Source organism: Macaca fascicularis, chromosome 2, assembly GCF_037993035.2.
Source record: "Macaca fascicularis isolate 582-1 chromosome 2, T2T-MFA8v1.1".
Classification (NCBI taxonomy): Eukaryota; Metazoa; Chordata; class Mammalia; order Primates; family Cercopithecidae; genus Macaca; species Macaca fascicularis.
The window spans coordinates 45,154,538-45,175,578 of NC_088376.1; the positions used below are offsets into that span (position 1 = coordinate 45,154,538).

Genomic DNA, 21,041 nt, shown 5'->3' on the forward strand with positions numbered 1-21,041 from the left:
ACCATCTTTATCTAGTTTTGTCTTAAAATTTATTTGGTTCTATTTTAGGAGAGCGTCTGTCACTATAATAAATAATCAGTTTCCTAATACTTTTTGGAATTTTTAATTAATTATCATTGAAATATAAATGGGACAAGGTTCTGCTTTTATTCCAGGTTTTTTTTGTTTTTGTTTTGACAGAGTTTTGCTCTTGTTGCCCAAGCTTGAGTGTGATGGCGCGATCTCGGCTCACTGCAACCTCCACCACCCGGGTTCAAGCGATTCTCCTGATTCAGCCTCTGAAGTAGCTGGGATTACAGCTACTTGGTGGCACCTGCCACTACGCCCGGCTAATTTTTTGTATTTTTAGTAGAGAGGGGGTTTCACCATGTTGGCCAGGCTGGTCTCAAACTCCTGACCTTAGGTGATCCACCCGCCTCGGCCTCCCAAAGTGCTGGGATTACAGACGTGGGCCACCACGCCCGGCCAATTCCAGGTTTTGATCTTTAATACACTTAGATCTGCTTATTCAAAAATGTTTTTCACTTCTCTGAGAAACTTCTGCCCACATCCACTTTTGTATCAGTCATTCTTCCTGGCTGCCTTTGGCAGATCATTACACAGATAAAATGCTAAAGTATAAGGGTAGGAACAAATATGGCAGATATTTACTGAAATCCAGTTATGTGCCACATGTTATGTTATAGGCTTTACAGACTTAAGATTATGACCCACTTTCCTATATCTAACTCTATTAATTATTTTTAATCAATTTTGTAGATTTTTCTATTTTTACAACGGCTATTTTAACATATTAGTATCAATTATTAGCACCTACAATGTGTTGGACATAGTGCTAACTGCTTTATATTTATACATGTTATATAACTGTCACAAGTAATTTGCAATGTATTATTTTATAAATAACAAACAAGATTTCAGAAAAGTTAAATAATGTATTGAAGTTACATGATCATTTTTAAATTACTGAGGACAAAAGCTAGAATGTGCAAACTTTTAAAGGTTTGGATGTCTACAGAATGAATATCTATAACACTACAATTAAGTAATCACAAGAAGACATTTAGTGACTGTAGATCTACTGGTTACATGGTTATATTATTACTGTTCTTTTTTTCTTTTCTTTTTTTTTTTTGAGACAGGGTCTGTCTCTGTTGCCCAGGTTGGAGTGCAGTGGCATGATCTTGGCTCACTGCAACCTCCACCTCCTGGGCTCAAGCAATCCTACCATGTCAGCCTCCCCAGTAGCACAAGCCACCACACCCGCTAACTTTTTTATTTTTTACAGAGATGGAGTTTCTGCCATGTTGCCCAGCTGGTCTTGAACTCCTGAGCTCAAGTGATCTGCCTGCCTCAGCTTCCCAAAGTTCTGGGATTACAGGCATGAGCCACACCTGGCCAGTTACATTATTATATAACTGAAACAAGTATAAAAATTATAGTTTTAAGAATAAAAGTAGTTTTGGGCCAGATGTGGTGGCATATACCTGTAATCCCAGCACTTTGGGAGGCTGAGGTGAGAGGATTGCCTGAGGTCAGAAGTTTGAGACAAGCCTGGCCAATATGGGGACACACCATCTCTCAAACAAACAAATTAATTAAAATAAAAGTAGTTTTATCTTTAAAAGTACCCAATAAAAAGAACCAAATGAATTTTTAAAATGATATTATTGGTAATAGTATTTAGTTTACTTACCTAATTTCTTACTTTGTTTAGGCTGAGAGGGTAATCCATATTCATCTCTTCTAATAGAGGAAACAGGGATTTCATTACCAATCTGTTTCATTTCATTCTTACGGTCCACAGTGTTAGAGCCATCAATTTTTAGAATTTCTTTAAGCATCCGTGTTCCCTTCTTTTTGAAAATGATTCACATGGAGATGGTGAGGGTGAAGCGAAGAAAGTCAACATTAGAGTTATAGAACTTACTGATCTTTCTTGGAAAGAATTCCATTGTTAAAAATTAAGACACTAACTACATTCAGATAGAAACTGAAAAAAACCCACCACCCACATTTCTGATATAGAAATGATACTTATCCTCCTGCTTAACTTTTACCCCAGTTACCTAGTAGCAATGTTTGAAAAGCAGGGGAATTGTGGTCTAAAGAGAAAAAGTATGGCTAAATTGCCCAGGGCAGCCTGGCTTCCTCACAAGATGACAATAATGATGTAACATACCAGCCTCCACGAGGGAAGTGTTTGAACACTTGCATGGGATATGTCTGCATGGTCAACAGTCGAGAAATTACCATAGTAAGAAAGTTCCTAGAAAATACGAACCATGGCAAATGATTGTGGTGACAAATGCTCTTCACTTGGAGGCTCCCCATGATGAGATGACTGTACTTCATTTTCTTTGGAGATATTCAAAGACGCTAAAAAGTTCTCAATTCCAGAATTAGGCTAAAAGAATAAATATTTTGGGCATGAAGATGAAAGTATAACACAAGAACACACAAAAAGCTGAGTTTTATATACAAAAACGGTCATTCAATTTCACTCAACCATCTTCCCAGGTGTTAAAAGTTTGGGAAGAGAATTTGAATAAATAGTTTTTTACTGTAACAATAGCATTTGAATAACCAGTCACAACCTTTTGGGTTTCTGAGACTTCTGGACTTTCATTTCTCTTTGATAGCTTAATATCATATTTGGTAGGCCCTTCCAAAGTCTACAAAAAAAGTAAGAATAAACTTTTTGTGCAAATATATTTATAGTTAACATGTAATAGTGTTCTAAATGAATTGTTGCAAAAAATTTTATGTGCTATTTTCCCTTTTATATCGTAAGAAAAGGGTGCCTATAAACTTGGATGGGGAAAATTACACCTTTATCTTCATTAACCTCTAAATGAGATTTAGCATTTCCTGCAATTATGAATATAGGCAACAAACCACTTACATGGTCTGCATGTTTGTATTCCCCCAAAATTCTTCTGTTAAAATCCTAACTCCTAATGGGATCATATTAGGAGGTGGGGCCTTTGGTAGGTAATTAGGTTTAGATGAGGTCTTCAGGGTGCAACACCCATGATGGTATTAGTGTCCTTATATGAGAGAAAGAGAATAGAGCTCTTTCTCTCCATCATATTAGATTATGAGAAGACGCATTATCTGCAAGCCAGAAAGGGAGACCCCACCAGACAATGGCACTTTACGAGATTCTAACTGTATTTCAATATAACTGGTTTTCTTTTAAATCTTTTTAGCATTAAAGACATTATTCTGCTAGTGCCTTGATCTTGGACTTCTCAGACTCCAGAGCTGTGAGAAATAAATGTTTATTGTTCAAATGTACCTAGTCTGTGGTATTGTTATTACAGCAGCCCAAATCAACTACGAAAACCACAACACTGGTGATTCTAATTGTATATCAGTATAACTGGTTTTCTTTAAAACCGTATGTATTTTATTTTAGCATTAAAAATACTGTTCTGAGAATAATAATGGCTTCGCCAAAAGTCCATGGGCTTCACCAAAGATGTCTATTGCACAAAAAGTTTATCAATCCCTTTTCCAGAAGAAAGGAAATTACAGTATAAGTTTCAAAAGGAGAGGGCCTTAAAAGTCAAGTAATTAAACCGTTTACCGGTATCTAAACATTAATGGGTTCCATTTACTACCTGTTATGTTCCAAATATTTAGCTAAGACACTGTTTATAAATTTAATATATTACTATAAGAGATCAATTTTTAAAAATATATATTAAAATATGATAGGCATACAGAAAAGTACACATCTAATAAATACACATGTCAAATTTTTTTAGATCAAAACTTTGTTATTCTTTCATTATAAAATGTATACAAAATCCTTGTAAACAGCAGAGACTATATAAAGTAAAATATAAATGATCTCAGCTTCCCCCACACCAATCTAATTCCACAGAATTTAGCCTAAGTTTGCCATTTTGTTCCATGTACTTCAACTGTATATGTAAACATATATTTCCATATTATATATAAGTGTGTGTGTAAATATATACATATAAAAGGCCATATATATGTCATTATATGGTATATATGTGTGTGTATATATATAAGAACATATATATGTAAGACCATACACGTCTGTGTGTGTATATATATGACCATATATATATGTCTATGTGTATATATAAGACCATATATAATGTCTACGTGTGTGTATATATGTGTATACACACACACACACACACATATCAAAGACCATATATACTGGGAGCAACTACAAGGGATTAATTTTTTTTTTTGAGACAGATTCTCACTGTTGCTCAGGCTGGAGTGCAGTGGCGCAATCTCGGCTCACTGCAACCTTCGCCTCACGGGTTCAAGTGATTCTCCTGCCTCAGCCTCCCAAGTAACTGGGATTACAGGCACATGCCACCACGCCTGGCTGATTTTTTTGTATTTTTAGTAGAGACAAGCTTTCACCACGTTGGCCAGGCTGGTCTTGAACTCCTGACCTCAGGTGATCCACCCACCTCCCAAAGTGCTGGGATTACAGGTGTGAACCACCGCGCCTGGCCAAGAGATTGATATTTTTATCTCCACTTAAAGATGAGAAAATTGAGACTGTGAGAGGTAAAGTGAATTGCTCAAGGCCACCCAACTATTAAATGAGAGAATCAGGATTTCAGGTGCTTCTAGTTCCAAATCTGGGACTTTAGGTGTACAAACTCCCATCCAAGTGACTGTCAGCTTAACTTCAGTGACCCTCTGGTCCCATATCTTATAAATTTGGTTGAAAAGGTTTAGAAATTCAGTACAATGCTACAGAGCCACAAATTGCATTAAGAAACTGGTAACCAGAAATTTGATTTTAAGGAAGCTTACCTGCTTATTGGACATTTTTTGGGACCAACACTCAGCTTTAGGACTCTTACCCTCTTCTTTAACTAGAGACAAGAAAACAGAAATTTTCATAAATGGAAGTATTTACTGCACAATTAAAACTACCAAATATTTATAATAGCAAGGCACTGTGTTAAAAACTCAGATAATTTTAAGACACAGTCTTTGAACTTAAAGGAATTTATAATATAGATAAGGGGGAGAAGAGACACTTAGATAAGAGTAGTGAAAATGGAAAGGTGGCATCTGAATTGGGCCTCGAAGGATGGTAGGTTTCTAAAGGGCAGACTAAGAAGTTAAGTACTCCAGGCAAAGGAAATAGTGGGAAAAAAGACATGGAAGCAGAAAGTTAAGGAGTAAAGTGGAGCTTAAGAGAACTAAAAAAGCAGGTTAGAGCCTTAATTTGCAAGTTACTGAAGACTAAGCTATTATATTAAGTTGGTAGGCAATGGGCAGCCAATAACAGAGAGTTTTTGAGCAGGTAGTAATCTGATGAGAACTGTGCTTTAGGATGATTAAAATATGGCAATAGCCTATTGGCTAGATAGAATAATAATACAAGACCAACTCAGGCAGCTATTTGAATAGCCCTGTTAAGGGGAAATTGGGGGATGGTAGGATAAACGAAAATAATGAATTTGAAAAATTCTAGGATTCAGCTAATGACAGGATGTGAAGATGAAGGAGATAGCAAAGGATGAATCTGAGAGATTACTTTCATAGGATTTGGTAAATGACAGAATATGAAGATGAAGAATACGAGGGGCATGAGGTAGATTTGAAGCAGCAAAAAAAACATACTTTGAAATTATTGCATAATATTCTATTATACTGGATATACAGGATTATATAGATCTACTATAACTTATTTTTACCACTTTCTATCACTAGACTGTTCATTAAGCCAGCCTGGAAAAATAAAAAGGTGGGTGGAAAGAGAAGAAGAAAAAGGAAGGAAGGAAGGAAGGAAGGAAGGAAGGAAGGAGGGAAGGAAGGAAGGAAGGGAGGGATGGAGGGAGGGAGGGAATATTAAAAAAGAAAGACTGAGGAAAGAAGCAGGGGAAGGGGAATAGTGAGGAGGGCATGGGAGGGAGGGAATGCGATCAGAGACAGGGGAAGGAAGCACAAAGGGGAGAAGGAAGGGTGAGAGAGGAATAGAGAAGGGGAGGAAGGGGAGGAAAGGAAGGTAATGGAGGTAAGGAAGAGAGGAAAGGAAGAAAGTGATCTTATGAAACAAAGGAAAAGAAAATGTGAGCTGACATGCCTTGACAGTGAATATTTGTTGAGACATACACAAAAGAAAACTAATTGAAACTCCGCATAACTCAAATCGTTTACATACATTTATGTAAATATTAATTTGAAGAAAAATTAAAATCCATTTGAATATAACACCTTTATGCTATATTTATCATTATCAGATTACAGGGACATTAATCTGTATTTAACTTAAAGAGTAAAATAAACCAAAATAACATATAGATACTGGTATTAAAAAAGGTATAGCAGTTACCAAACTGAACCAAAGTTAAAAACCACAAAATTTTTTTGAAAACAGCTTTTTAGAAAAAATGTTTAAAAGATTTTACTACCTATAATATACAGATAAATAAAGTGTCATGCATATATAAAATATAATAAGTTAGACTCAGGGCTCTGCACTTGATATTTCCTTTACTGGAAAGTTCTTCAGCTAGCTTTGCACAGTTCATGCCTTCTTGAACCCTTTATTAGGGTCTCTGCTGGAATCTCATCTCCTCAGAAAGACCTTTCTTGTAAACCCAATTTAAAAGAGCACCCCTGTCACTCTATCCTCTTAATCTGTTTTACTTTTCATCATAGCACTTATCATTACTTCAGATTATGAGATTTACTGTTTACTTGCTTATTATCGGTCTCCATCTTAGAGTGTAAACGCCATTATACTCTAAGAGGTCAGAAAATCTGTCTTCTTTTTCAGTTATATATCCTCAGCATCTAGAACAGTGCCTTGTACTCAATAAATAGTAGTTGAATCAATAAACGAGTCATAATTTGAACATAAAGAATAATTTTCTGATATTTGGAAATACTTTGGTCAAGGGAAGAGAAATAATTACTACAGGATGAAGATTCTCATTCCTGACTGTGCCTGAACACAGTAGACACTACTGAATAAATTTAAAGAGTATAAATATATAAATTATGTAAGAGAGAATATTAACAAAATATTTGCACCTATTTTAAAGAAAAGCCTGTAATATAATTTGGAGTATATAATAGGTAAGTGTTTATAAGCAAAAAAGTAACTGGATCACTCTAAGATTTATCTCAAGTAGTTAGGGAAGGGACATCAGCAAAAATGTCAGAGTAAGGACCTCCAGAAATACTCTCCTCCATAAAAGCAACAAGAGAATGGGCATAAATTAGCAGAATTCATATTTTCAGAACCACAGAAGTTAACCAAAGGCTTGCAGCAATCTAGGGAGTGTTTATTCAAGAAAAAAGGCAGTGGGAACTTGAGTACCTGCAAGCCTTGCCCCCATAGACTGAAGTGCTTTGGAGCTCTAAATAAACCTGAAAGGCTGTCAAGGCCACAAGGACTATACATCCTAGTGCTGAGTTGGGCTTGCAGCCTTGGATTTGCTAGGCATGTGACTTACTGAGACTCTTGCTGGGGCAGCTAAGGGAGTGCTTTTGCCACCACTCCCCCAACTCCCCCAACCCCAGGCAAAACAGCTTGAGGCTCCAAAAGACATCCCTCTCTGAGGAAAGAAAACGGAAGAGTAAAGAGGACTTTTGTATCTTGGATACCAACTCAGTAAGGCTTGTGTCAGAGTCATGAGATCCCATTCCAGGCCGTAGCACTCCTGGATGACATCTCTAGACATGCCCTGGGCTAGAAGGGAACCTACAGTCCTCAAGGGAAGAACCCAGTCTTAGCAGGATTTGCCACCTGTTAACTAAAGAACCCTTGGGACCGAAACAACCAGCAGCGATACCAGGTAGTACCCATATGCCTTGGATGAGACTCTGAGACATGCTGGCTTCGTAAGAGACCTAGCACATGCCCAGCTGTGGTGGCTATGCTGAGAGAGTCTTACTTGAGAAAAACAGAGGGAAAAGTAGAGGAGATTTTGTCTTGCATCTTAGGTACCAGCTCTGCCAAGTGGGACAGAGCACTAAGTGGGCTCTCAGGGTCCCCAATTCCAGGGTGTGGTTTAGATGGCATTTCTAGACCTGCCTTGGGCCAGAGGGAACTCCACTGCCCTGAAGGGTAAGTCCCAGGCCAGGCAGCATTTATCACAAGCTGACTGAAGAGCCAGTGGGCCTTAAGAGAACATTAGCAACAGCCTAGCAGTACTCCCCATGGGTGTGTGGTTGGTGATGGCCACAGGGAAATACTCCTCTGCCTGCAGAAAGTGAAGGGAAGAGTGGGAAGGGTAATGTCTCAAGGTTTCAGGGCCAGCTTAGCTGCAGTACAACACAAGGTAGATTTCTAAGGTTTTTAAATCCAGTCCCTATCTCCTGGATGGCACCTCAGGATCTACCTGGGACCTAAGGGAACACATTTCCCTAAAGGGAAGGACACAAGCCTGGCTGGTTTCACCATCTACTGATTATAGAGCACTAGGATCTTGAGTAAACACAGGTGACAGCCGGGTATGGTGGGCTGCGGGCGAGATCCAGTACTGTGGTGGCTTCAGGTCTGACCTAGTGGAGTCCCAGTGGTGGTGGCCACAGGGGTACCTGTGTCACCCCATCCCCAAGCCCAGGTGGCTCAGAAAGAGAGAGAGAGACCCCACTTGTTTGGGAGAAAGTAAAGGAAGAGAACAAGAGTCTGCCTGGGAATCTGGAGAATTCTTTTGAATCTTCTCCAGGACCACCAAGACGGTACCTCTGATTTTCTAAGAACCACAGAATTATTGGGCTAGAGGTGCTCCTTAATGTAGATACGGCTTAGATCACAAAATCCAAGTCATTTCAAATACTTAGAAAGTGTTCCCAAGAAGGACTGCTACAAACAAGCCTAGACTTTGAAGACTATGAGAAGTATCTAACTCTTTAATCCCCAGACACCAATGAATGTCAACAAGCATCAAGACCATCCAGCAAAAAACATAACTTCAACAAATTAAGTAAGGCAACAGGGACCAATCCTGGAGAAACACAGATATGTGACCTTTCAGACAGAGAATTCAAAATAACTGTTTTGGTCACGTGCGTTGGCTCATGCCTGTAATCCCAGCACTTTGGGAAGCTGAGGTGGGAGGACTGATTGAGCCCAAGAGGTTGAGCCTGCAGTGCGACGTAATAGTACCACTGCACTCCAGCAACAGGGCAAGACCCTGCCTCAAAAACAAAAACAAAAAATAAAAACAAACAAACAAAATCCCCAAATAGCTGTTCTGAGGAAACTCAGAGAAATTCTAGATAACATAGAGAAAGAATCAGAATTCTATCAGATAAATTTCACAAAGATATTGAAATAATTAAAAAGAATCAAGCAGAAATTCTGGAGTTGAAAAAAGCAACTGATATACTGAAGAATGTATCAGAGTCTCATAATAGCAGAACTGATTAAGCAGAAGAATTAGTGAGCTTGAACGGGTTATTTGAAAATACATAGGCCAGGCACGGTGGCTCATGCCTGTAATCCCAGCACTTTAGGAGGCTGAGGTAGGTGGATCACCTGACATTGGGAGTTCGAGACCAGACTGACCAACATGGAGAAACCCCGTCTCTACTAAAAATACAAAATTAGTCAGACGTGGTGGCGTATGTCTGTAACCCCAGCTACTCAGGAGGCTGAGGCAAGATAACTGCTTGAACCCGGGAGGCAGAGGAAGCGGTGAGCTGAGATTGCACCATTGCACTCCAGCCTGGGCAACAAAAGCGAAACTCCATCTCAAAAACAACCAACCAACCAACCAACCACACACACACAGAAGACAAAAGAAAACAGAATAAGAAAGAATGAAACACGTCTACAAGATCTAGAAAACAGCCTCAAAAGGGAAAATCTAAGAGTTATTAAGCCTTAAAGAAGGTAGAGAAAGAGGGGTAGAAAGTTTATTCAAAGAGATAATTTCACACAACTTCTCAAACCTAGAGAAAGGTATCAAAATCCAAGGACAAGAAGGTTATAGAATCCTAAGCAGATTTAACCCATAGAAGACTACCTCAAGGCATTTAATAACCAAACTCCTAAAGGTCAAAGATAAAGAAAAGATCATAAAGCAGCAAGAGAAAAGAAACAAATAACATACAATGGAACTACAATACATCTGGCAGCAGACTTTTCAGTGCAAATCTTACAGGTGAGAAGACAGTGGCATGACGTATTTAAAGAGCTGAAAGAAAAAAATTTTTATCCTATAATAGTATACCTGACCAAAAAAAAAAAAAAAAAATCCTTCAAACATGAAGGAAGAATAAAGACTTTCTCAAACAAAAGCTGAGGAATTTCATCAACATCACATCTGCCCTACAAGAAATGCTAAAGGGAGTACTTTAATCAGAAAGCAAAAAATGTTAACGAGCAATAAGACATTATTTGAAGGCACAAAACTCACTGGTAACAGTAAGTACACAGAAAAACATATAATACAACACTGTATGGTGTGTTATATTATTATAACTGATGAACCAATGAAAAATAATAACTGACAACTTTTCAAGGCATAGACAATATAGTAAGATATAAATAGAAACAGCAAAATATTAAGCGGCAGGATGAAGTTAAATTACAGATTTTTTATTAGTTTTCTTTTTGTTTATGCAAGCAGTGTTAAGTGTTAAGTTGTTAAAAATAATGGGTTATAAGAGTATTTGCAAGACTCATAACTTCAAATCAAAAACATAAACAGATACACAAAAAATAAAAAGCAAGAAATTATATCACACCACCAGCAAAAATCACCTTCACTAAAACGAAGTCAGGAAAGGACGAAGAGAAGACCAAAAAACAACCAGAAAACAAATAACAAAATGGCAGGAGGAAGTCCTCACTTGTCAATAATAACACTGAATGTCAATGAACTAAACTCTCTAATGAAAAGAATTGTCTGGAATAAAAATTGAGGCATGAAAACTACTCGTGCAACACTAACCCTTGACACGTCAGGGTCAGGATGTAGAGGGAAATAGCCCTTTCTTCTATAAATACATCTCACTCCCCTTCTCAGCAAGAAGACCACCCTCCATGGGCTTTATTAAAATTTAATCACCATTTTGAATTGAGCTTATTGTAATTATGTTTGTAGACAATAAATCCTTTTCTCTCTCTTTTCAAAAAAAAAAATAAATAAATAAAAATAAAAATAAAAAGGAACTGAAAAGTGTGCTTTATATATATGCTGATAAATACCATAATAAAGTCCTGCTGTCAACTTAAAAAAAAAAAAAAGAAAAGACACACAGTGGCTGAATGGATTAAAAAAAAAAAGAAGACCCAATGATCTGTTGCCTAACAGAAACACACGTGACCTATAAAGACACATGCAGACAAATAAAGGGATAGAAAAAGTTATCCAATGTCAATGGAAACCAAAATGGAGCAGGGGTTAGCTATACTTATATATTAGACAAAATGCATTTCAAGACAAAAACAGTAAGACACAAGGAAGATCATTATATAATGATAAAGTGGTCAATTCAGCAAGAGGATACAACATCTGTATAAAAACAATTGTAAAAAAATATATATCCAACACTGGAGCACCCAGGTATATGGAGCAAATATTATTGGCACTAAAGAGATAAATCCAAATATAGTAATAGCTGGAGACATCAACATTCCATTTTCAGCATTGTACAGACCTTCCAGATGGGAAATAAACAATATTTGGAAAAACCTGAAGACTCCACCAAAAAACTATCAGAACTGATAAATTCAGTAAAGTTTCAGGATGCAAAATCAACATACAAAAATCAGTAGCATTTTTATATGTCAACGGCAAACAATCTGAAAACGATATCAAGAAAGTAATTCCATTTACAATAGCTACAGATAAAACTAATTATGTAGGAATTAACCAAAGAAGTACAAGTTCTCTACAATGAAAACTATAAAACATTGATGCAAGAAATTGAAGACGACACAAAAGAAGAGAAAGACATTCCAAGGTTCACAGACTGGAAGAATCAATATTGTTAAAATGTCCTATTACTCAAAGGGATCTATAGATTCAATGCAATCCCGGTCAAAATACCAATGACATTCTTTACATAAATAGAAAAAACAATCCTAAAATTTACATGGAACCACAAAAACCCCAGAATAGCCAAAGGTATTCTGAGCAAAAAGAACAAAACTGGAAGAATCACATTACCTGACTTCAAATCATACTACAGAACTATGGTAATGAAAACGGCATGGCACTGACATAAAAACAAACACACAGACCAGTGGAACAGAACAGTGAACCCAGAAATAAATCCACACATCTCATTTTTGACAAACGCACCAAGAACATACATTGGGGAAAGAATAGCCTCCTCAATAAATGGTGCTGGGAAAACTGGATATCCATGTGCAGAAAAATGAAACTAGACCTCCATCTCTTGCTATATACAAAAATCAAACTGGATTAAAGACTTAAGTCTAAGCCTAAAGTATGACACTACTAACAGAAAACATTGGGGAAGCTCCGACACTGGACTGGGCAAAGATTTCTTGAGTACTAGTCCCCCACAAGCACAGACAACCAAAGCAAAAATAAACAAATAGGATCACATCAAGTTAAAAAACTTCTACACAGCAAAGGAAACAATCAACAACATGAAGAGACAATACACAGAATGGGAAAAAATATCTGCAAACTATCTATCTGATAAGATGGATAATAACCAGAATATATAAGGAGATCAGACAACTCTCTAGGAAAAAAATCTAATAATCTCATTAAAAAATAAGCAAAAGCTTCAAACAGACTTTTCTCAAAACAAGAGGCATAAATGGCAAACAGGTATATGAAAAGGTGCTCAGCTGGATGCGGTGGCTCACGCCTGTAATCCCAGCACTTTGGGAGGCCGAGGCACATGGATCACGAGGTCAAGAGTTTGAGACCAGCTGGCCAAGATGGTGAAACCCTGTCTCTACTAAAAATACAAAAATTAGCCAAGGGTGGTGGCACACGCCTGTAATCCCAGCTACTCGGGAGGCTGAGGCAGGAGAATTGCTTGAAACAGTGAGGCGAAGGTTGCAGTGAGCTGAGATCGCACCACTGCACTCCAGCCTGGGCAACGAGAGCGAAACTCTGTCTTAAAAAAAAAAAAAAAAAGAAAAGAAAAAAAGAAAAGGTTTTCAACATCATTGATCATCAAAGAAATGCAAATCAAAACTATAATGAGATATCATGTCACGCCAGATAAAATGGCTTTTATCCAAAAACAGGAAGTAACAAATGCTGGCGACGATGTGGAGAAAAAGGTACCGCTGTATACTGTTGGTGGGGAGGTAAATTAGTACAAACACTGGCGAACAATTTGGAGGTTTTGTAAAAAACTAAAAATAGAGTTACCAAATAATTCAGCAATCTCACTGCTGGGTATATACCCCAAAGAAAGGAAATCAGTATACTGCAGAGATTATCTCCACTTTCATGTTTGTTGCAGCACTGTTCACAATAGCCAAGATTTGGAAACAACTTAAGTGTCCATCAACAGGTGAAGAAAGAACATGTGGTACATATACATAATGGAGTACTATTTGACCATAAAAAAGAATGAGATCCTGTCATTTGCAACAACATGGATCAAACTGGAGATCATATGTTAGGTGAAATAAGCCAGGCACAGAAAGACAAATTTCACATGCTCTCATTTATTTGTGGGAGCTAAAAATTAAAAACGATTGAACTCATGAAGATAGAGAGTAGAAGGATGGTTACTAGAGGCTGGGAAGAGCAGTGGGGCGGGGAGAATGGGGATAGTTAGCAGGTACAAAAAATAGATGAATTAGACCTAGTATTTGCTAGCATAATGGGGTGACTATAATCAAAATAATTATATCTTTTTAAATAAATAAGAGAACATAATTATATTGTTTCTAACATAAAAGATAAATGCTTGAGGTGATGAATACCCTATTTACCCTGATGTGATCATTATGCATTGCATGCCTGTATCAAAATATCTCATGTAACCCATAAATATATACACCTACCATATATCCACAAAAATTAAAAATAAAAGATAAAAAACAAATAAAAGGCAAGGATGTATGTCCTCACCACTTCTATTCAGCACTGCACTAGTTGTTGTAAACACAGCAATTAGGCAAGAAAAGAAATAAAAGGCATTGAGATTATATAGGAAAAAGTAAAACTATCTCTATTTGCAGAAGCCACAAAAAATTAGGGTTAATGAACAGTTCAGGAAAGTGTCCAGATCAATATACAAAAATCAGTTTTATGTCTATAACAGCAATGAACAATCAAAAAATAAAATTAACAACCCAGTTCCATTGAAAAAAGCATGAAAAAGAGTAAAATATTTGGAAATAAACATAACAAAAAAGTGTAAGACTTGTATAACTGAAAACTACAAGACATCATGGAAAGAAATTAAAGACCTAAATAAATGGAAAGACATCTTGTGTTCATGGATCATGGACAGGAAGACTTAATACTGTTAAGATGACAATACTACCCAAAGTAACCTACAGATTTAATACAATCCCTATGAAAATTCCATCTACCATTTTTGCAGAAATAAGCAAGATGATATAAATTCGTACGGAAATGCAAGAGACCCAGAATAGAGAAAACGATCCTGAAAAAGAAGAACAAAGAGGGCTCAAACTTCCTGATTTCAAAACTTACAACAAAGCTACAGTAATCAAGACTGTGTATTTCACATAAGGACAGGCATATACATTAGTGGAATGGAATTGAGAGTCCAGAAATGAACCCATACATCTAAAGTCAACTACTTCTTAAAAATGAGATGGTGTCTTACTGTTTCCCAGGCTGGACTCAAATTCCTCGGTTCAAGCAATCCTCCTGCCTCAGACTCCTGGGCAGCTGGTACTACAGATGCATGCCTGGCTCTATAATCAAATAATTTCTGACAAGGGTGCCAAGACTACTCAATGGGGTGTCAAGAAAATTCAATGGGGAAAGAGTAGTCTTTTTAACAAACAATGTTTGGATAAATGGATATCCGTACGTAGGAGAATGAATATGAACTTGTATATCATATCATGTATAAACTTTTACTTAAAATGGAAAGAGACCCAAATCTAAGAGCTAAAACAGTAAAATTCTTACTAGAAAACACACTGTAACTCTTTGTGACTTTGGATTAGGGAATGGTTTCTCAGATGTGACACCTAAGGTACAAGCAACCAAAGACAAAGCAGAAAAAAACACATAAATTGGACTTCGTAAAAATTTAAAATTTTTGTGTTTCAGGAGAGTATAAAGAAAGTTAATAGAAAACCCACAGAATGGGAGAAATTTGCAAATCACATATCCAAGAAGCATGTAATATCTAGCATATATAAAGAACTCTTACAAATCAAGAAAAAAGATAAAAAATCCAATTCAAAAATGAACCAAGGATTTGAATTGACATTTCTCCAAAGATGATATACAGTTAGTAAGTGAGCATGTTGAGCACATGAAAGATAATCAACATTATTAGTTATTAATAAATTACAAATGAAAATCACAAGGACATTCCACCTCACACCTACTAGGATGACTATCGTCAAAGAGAGGGACAATAACAACTGTTGTGAAGGATGTGGAGAAATTGGACCTTCACACATCGCTGGTACAAAGGTTAAATGGTAATATCCAATTTGGTAGTTCTACAAAAAGCTGAACTTAAGAGTTACCACCATACAACTCAGTAATTTCACTCATATGCATACACCCAAGAGAACTGAAAACATATGTTCACACAAAAACTTTTCCACAGATATTCATAGCAGCATTATTCACTATAGCCCCAATGTGGAAACAACCTCCATGTCTACAAATGGATGAACAGATAGACAAAACGTAGCATTCATACAATGGAATATTACTCAGCCATAAGAAAGGATGAAGTACTGATACAGTTGTCCCTCCGTATCTGTGGAAGATTGCTTCCAGGACCTCCTGTGGCTATCAAAATCCACATACACTCAAGTCCCTTAGAGAAAACAGTGTAGTATTTGCATACAATCTACACACATACTCCTTATATATTAAATAATCTCTAGATTACTTACAATGCTTGATACAAGGTAAATGCTGTGTAAATAGTTGTCATACTGTGTTGTTTAGGGGAATAAGATTAAAAAGTGTGCACATGTTCAGAGCAGACACAATCATCCTCTTTTTTTTTTTTTTTTGAGAAGGGGTCTCACTCTGTCACCCAGGCTGGAGTGTAGTGGCCGATCTTAGCTCACTGCAACCTCTGCCCCCCACCCAGGCTCAAGCAGTCCTTCCACCTCAGCCTCCTGAATAGCAGGGACTACAGGTGCATGCCACCACACCTGGCTAATTTTTATATTTCTGGTAGAGATAGGGTTTTGTCATGTTTTCCAGGCTGGTCTTGAACTTCTGGGCTCAAGTGATCTGCCTGCCTTGGCCTCCCAAAGTGCTGGGATTAGAAGCATGAGCCACCGCACTCTGTCTTTTCTGAATGTTTTTGATCCTCAGTTGGTTGAATCCATGGATGTGGAACCCACAGGTATGGAGGGCCAACTGTACATGCTACAACATAGATAAATCTTGAAAATACACAAGTGAAAGAAGTCAGTCATAAAAGTTCATATATTTTCTGATTCCATTTATATAAAGTGTCTAGAACAGGCAAATCAATAGAGGCAGAAAGTAAACTATGGGTTGCCAGGGCCTGGAGGAGTGACTGCTAATAGGTATGGTGCTTCTTTTTCAGGTGACAAAAATTTTCTAAATTTAGATGGTGGTGTTGGTTATAAAGTTTTGTGAAAATACAAAAAACCACTTACTGAATACTTTAAAAGAATGAATTTACTTTATGGTATGTGAATTATATCTCAATAAAATTGTTTATTTTTTTAAAAAAGAAGCAGATAGCACACACAAGTACACCTTTCTAATTTAAAACTTACATTTTCTGTGAGGGTCATGTTTTCTTTGCTGATATTTAACACTGTTGTCATTAAAGCCAGATTTATGATGTTGGTTTACTTGGCTTATTTCTTGAGGTAGCACTGCACCCTGAAAATTAAAATTCTTATAAATTAAACAAAATATTAATATTATAACTACTTATTATCTTCAACTTTTAATAATTACATTATTTTTATAAATTATATAGTTCCTTAGAAAAAAACTTAATATAGAAAAGTATACAGACTTCGAAAGCCACTTGAACTCTACCACCAGACTCATTAACATAACGATCATCATTCTATTTTTTCTATGCATTCGTTTGCAAGATATAAAGAAAACAATCATTTTATAAAGATGCTACTTTTAAAATTTGAGACAGATTCTTGCTCTGTTACCAAGGCTGGAGTGCAGTGGCGCAATCTCGGCTCACTGCAACCTCTGCCTCCCAGGTTCATGTGATTCTCATGGCTCAGCCTTCTGAGTACCTGGGACTACAGGTGAGTACAATCATGCCTGGCTAGTTTTTGTAGTTTTAGTAGAGACGGGGTTTCACCATGTTGGTCAGGGTGGTCTCAAACTCCTGGCCTTAAGCAATTCTCCCAACTTGGCCTCCCAAAGTGCTGGGATTACTGGCATGAGCCACCGCACCCAGACAAAAATGCTCCTTTCAATAAAATAATTAAATCTAATTTTGCTTGATGTTAACAAATGCAGAAACCAAACAAAATACTAAACTTTAGGTAAATGTTTCTTCACAACAGAAATATCAGTCTCTAAAGATCCCCCTAGATTTGCTTCAAAATAATCCCATCCAATGGGTAGGTGGAGGTGGGAAATGAGCAAGGGTTATAGAAGAAATAGTACTGGACTAGAGCAAGGTAGGGAATGAGTACTGGTGGGTTCATTCATTCTATTTACTTGATATCATTATGGTTAAACTTTTCCATCAAAAATTTTAAAAAGGTTATCATTTCTGGCTCTATATTATGAAAATTGAGGATGTCAGCCCACTTACATTCCCTTCCATGTTAATTTTATTAATCCCATGTTTTATTGGGATTAATAACAATCCCAATACCTGATTTTTATTAATATTTATATTGTCGAGGTTTTTAAATGATGGAAGACTTCACTACTAGATAGCCAGACTGATTATAAAGTTACAGTAATTGAGACAGTTCATAAATAGACAGAATTAGCAAAATGGCATAAGTTTCATATGAAGATTCTATCAGATCCTTTCATTTTTGCATAGGCCTGAATGCAAAAAGAGACAGACAATTTCCCACAGTTGAAGCAGCAAGAAGCAGCAAAAGTGGAGGCTAGAGAAGGTCAATACAAATGAATTATTTCACAGTTTTGCTTTTGGTAGGCCCTATTTACTTTCTTCTCAGCACAGACAAATGGACACTGGGTACGGAGACACAACATGTCCTCGCTGGTAGTGGGCAAGCTCCAAAATAGTTGTGATATGCATGGGAGTACCAAGGAAGATCTAATGAGGTCACATGGATAGAAACACTCAAGGCTCTTCAGTTTTTAAAAAATCTATTTTTTATTTTATTGTAGAGACAGGGATCTTATTATGTTGCCCAGGCTGGTGTCAAACTCCTGGGCTTAAGTGTTCCTGCTGCCTTGGCCTCCCAAAGTGCTGGGATTACACGCATGAACCACTGTGCCCAGCCCAAGGTTCTTCAGTTTTGTTTTTTGTTTTTGAGACAGGGTATTTGCTCTGTCACTCAGGCTGCAGTGCAGTGGCATGGTCTTGGCTCACTGCAACCTTCGACTTCTGGGCTCAAGCAATCCTTCTGCCTCAGTCTCCTGAGTAGCTGGGGCTATGGGCATGTGCCACCATGTCTGGCTAATTTTCGTATTGTTTTGTAGAGATGGGATTTTGCCATGTTGCCCAGGTTGGTCTCGATCTCCTGGGCTCCACGGACCCACCCACGTTGGCCTTCCAAAGTACTGGGATTACAGGTGTGAGCCACTGCAACTGGCCAGCTCTTCAGTTATTAAGACTGAAAATGGCATGAGATTTCTATCATCATGGCACAATGGCTGGTGGGACTTTGGCCTACAGCAGTACATTATAGGTGATTTTGACTCTAAGGAGAGGAATTAGAACATTAGGATAGAACAAGTATTGTCTGAGTGTCTATTATGTGCCAGGTATGGTAAATGAACTGTGTACCCATTATTTTAATATCATTATAGTAATGCTACTGTCATAATAATGCTGTTATTATTTTGATTTTATTTTATAGACAAGTATAAATGAGGCTCAAACTGATAAAGCAATTTATCACAGATCTATGTAACGGGAGAGCTGACATTTGAGGTCTAACTCCAAAATCCATGTTCACAGTACTACTTCAGAGAAAAGGTAAGCCATATGTTTAATCAGAAAGCAAATACTTGGGTGTAGTTCTTTAGGGTGTTCTGTTTGGTATCTATATAAAGGTATTTGTACACATTGCCATGTTTTGCCAATCAAAGCTTGAATATTTTTTATTACAGTGAGTTCTCTTGAATTTGCTCATCAGGTTAGGCTGCTTATTAATGTATATGTGTTATATTTTGGCTCTCATAATTCTTAGGACATTTAAGAGATAAAACATGAGAGTGTTCAGCTGAAATAAACAATGAAATAGCACCCAGTAAGACAGGCTGCATGCAGGAGATAATGAAAAAATATAACATCAAATGATTCTCAAGGAAATAGCAGATTTTGACTGAGACCTAGAGGGTTATTTGTAGTGAGAGAAAAAAATGGGCATTCTAAGTGGAAGGAACAGAAAGAACACATAACCCCAAAAGGGAATCATCTGTGGGAAAGGGAAAGTAAAGAGACCAGTCTGACAAGAACAGACTATTATGTCCAAACGGTTGGATATACATCATATAATTAGGTGGGGTTAGATTATAGAAGGCCTTAGACATTAGTTTGAGGAGTTGAGGCAGGATTCCAACCCTGGAGCTGTATATATTCTAGAGTACGACAGCAATACTATTTTGTGGCTAGAAAAGACCTTAGAGGTCATCTAAGTGAACTTCATTGTATACATGAGGACACAGAAGCCTAGGGAAATAAGCCTCTCTCTGAGGAGATAAGAGTATTCCAGACACATTCAAAGGCCCTGTTGTGGGAATCATCCCTGGCATACTCAAGGAAGAGGAAGAAGACCATTATGGCTGTAGCAAAAAGGTGAGTTAGGCCAGGCGCGGTGGCTCAAGCCTGTAATCCCAGCACTTTGGGAGGCCGAGACAGGTGGATCACGAGGTCAGGAGATCGAGACCATCCTGGCTAACACGGTGAAACCCCATCTCTACTAAAAAATACAAAAAAAAAAACTAGCCGGGCGAGGTGGCGGGCACCTGTAGTCCCAGCTACTCGGGAGGCTGAGGCAGGAGAATGGCATAAACCCGGGAGGCGGAGCTTGCAGTGAGCTGAGATCCGGCCACTGCACCCCAGCCTGGGCGACAGAGCGAGACTCCGTCTCAAAAAAAAAAAAAAAAAAGGTGAGTTATAGAAAATGTGATTAGAGAGGTGACACATCAATATTGTATGGGACATTCCAGGCCATTATATAAAAACAATGGCTTTTACTCACTGAAATGGGGAATCAGTGGAGGGTTTTGAGCTGCAGAAGGACATGATCTCTGACTTATATTTTAATATCATCACTCTGCCTGCTATCTTGAGAACAGACTGTAGAGGAGCCAGGATGGAAACAGATTACTAGACTACTGCAACCATCAAGGTGAGAGTTGGTATGAATTTGGAGTAGGGTAGTAGGAGCCTGTGAGAAATGGTCCAATTCTAGACATATTTGGAAGAGATTTACAGATGATAATGAATTGGATATGAGGGTAAAAGAGAAAAAAAGGAGTAAAGGATGTGGCTCTCAAGGTCTGAGTGAAAGGAGGGAGTGGCTATTAACTGAGATGGGAATGACATCAGGTAACCTAAGTTTGTGAGGGAAGAACGAGAGTTCAATTTTGGATATGGTAGGTTTGAGATGTATATTAAGTATCCAAGTGGAGACACAGAGTTGGACTTTTGAGTGGTGATGAAGGGTTGAACATTGAGTCTAAAGATCATAAAGGACTTCCAAGCTGGAGAGAGAAGTT

General features: G+C 37.6%; 1 protein-coding gene across 11 annotated transcripts in view; it reads right to left on the bottom strand.

The window, feature by feature from the left end:
• The window catches only part of XRN1 (5'-3' exoribonuclease 1), a 135,671-nt gene that overhangs the window by 23,951 nt on the left and 90,679 nt on the right, over positions 1-21,041 (bottom strand). For 4 of the 11 annotated variants that reach the window (XM_005545991.4, XM_074031220.1, XM_005545989.5 and 1 more), the window contains 4 exons: positions 16,907-17,015; positions 4,819-4,880; positions 2,285-2,407; positions 1,697-1,856 (listed from right to left, as the gene is read on the bottom strand). In XM_005545991.4, coding sequence (XP_005546048.2) covers positions 1,697-1,856; positions 2,285-2,407; positions 4,819-4,880; positions 16,907-17,015 — 454 coding nt within the window. Of the gene's footprint in view, positions 1-1,696; positions 1,857-2,284; positions 2,408-4,818; positions 4,881-16,906; positions 17,016-21,041 lie in introns of those variants that run through there. The other 7 variants (XM_005545990.4, XM_074031218.1, XM_074031219.1 and 4 more) reach the window with 5 other exon arrangements.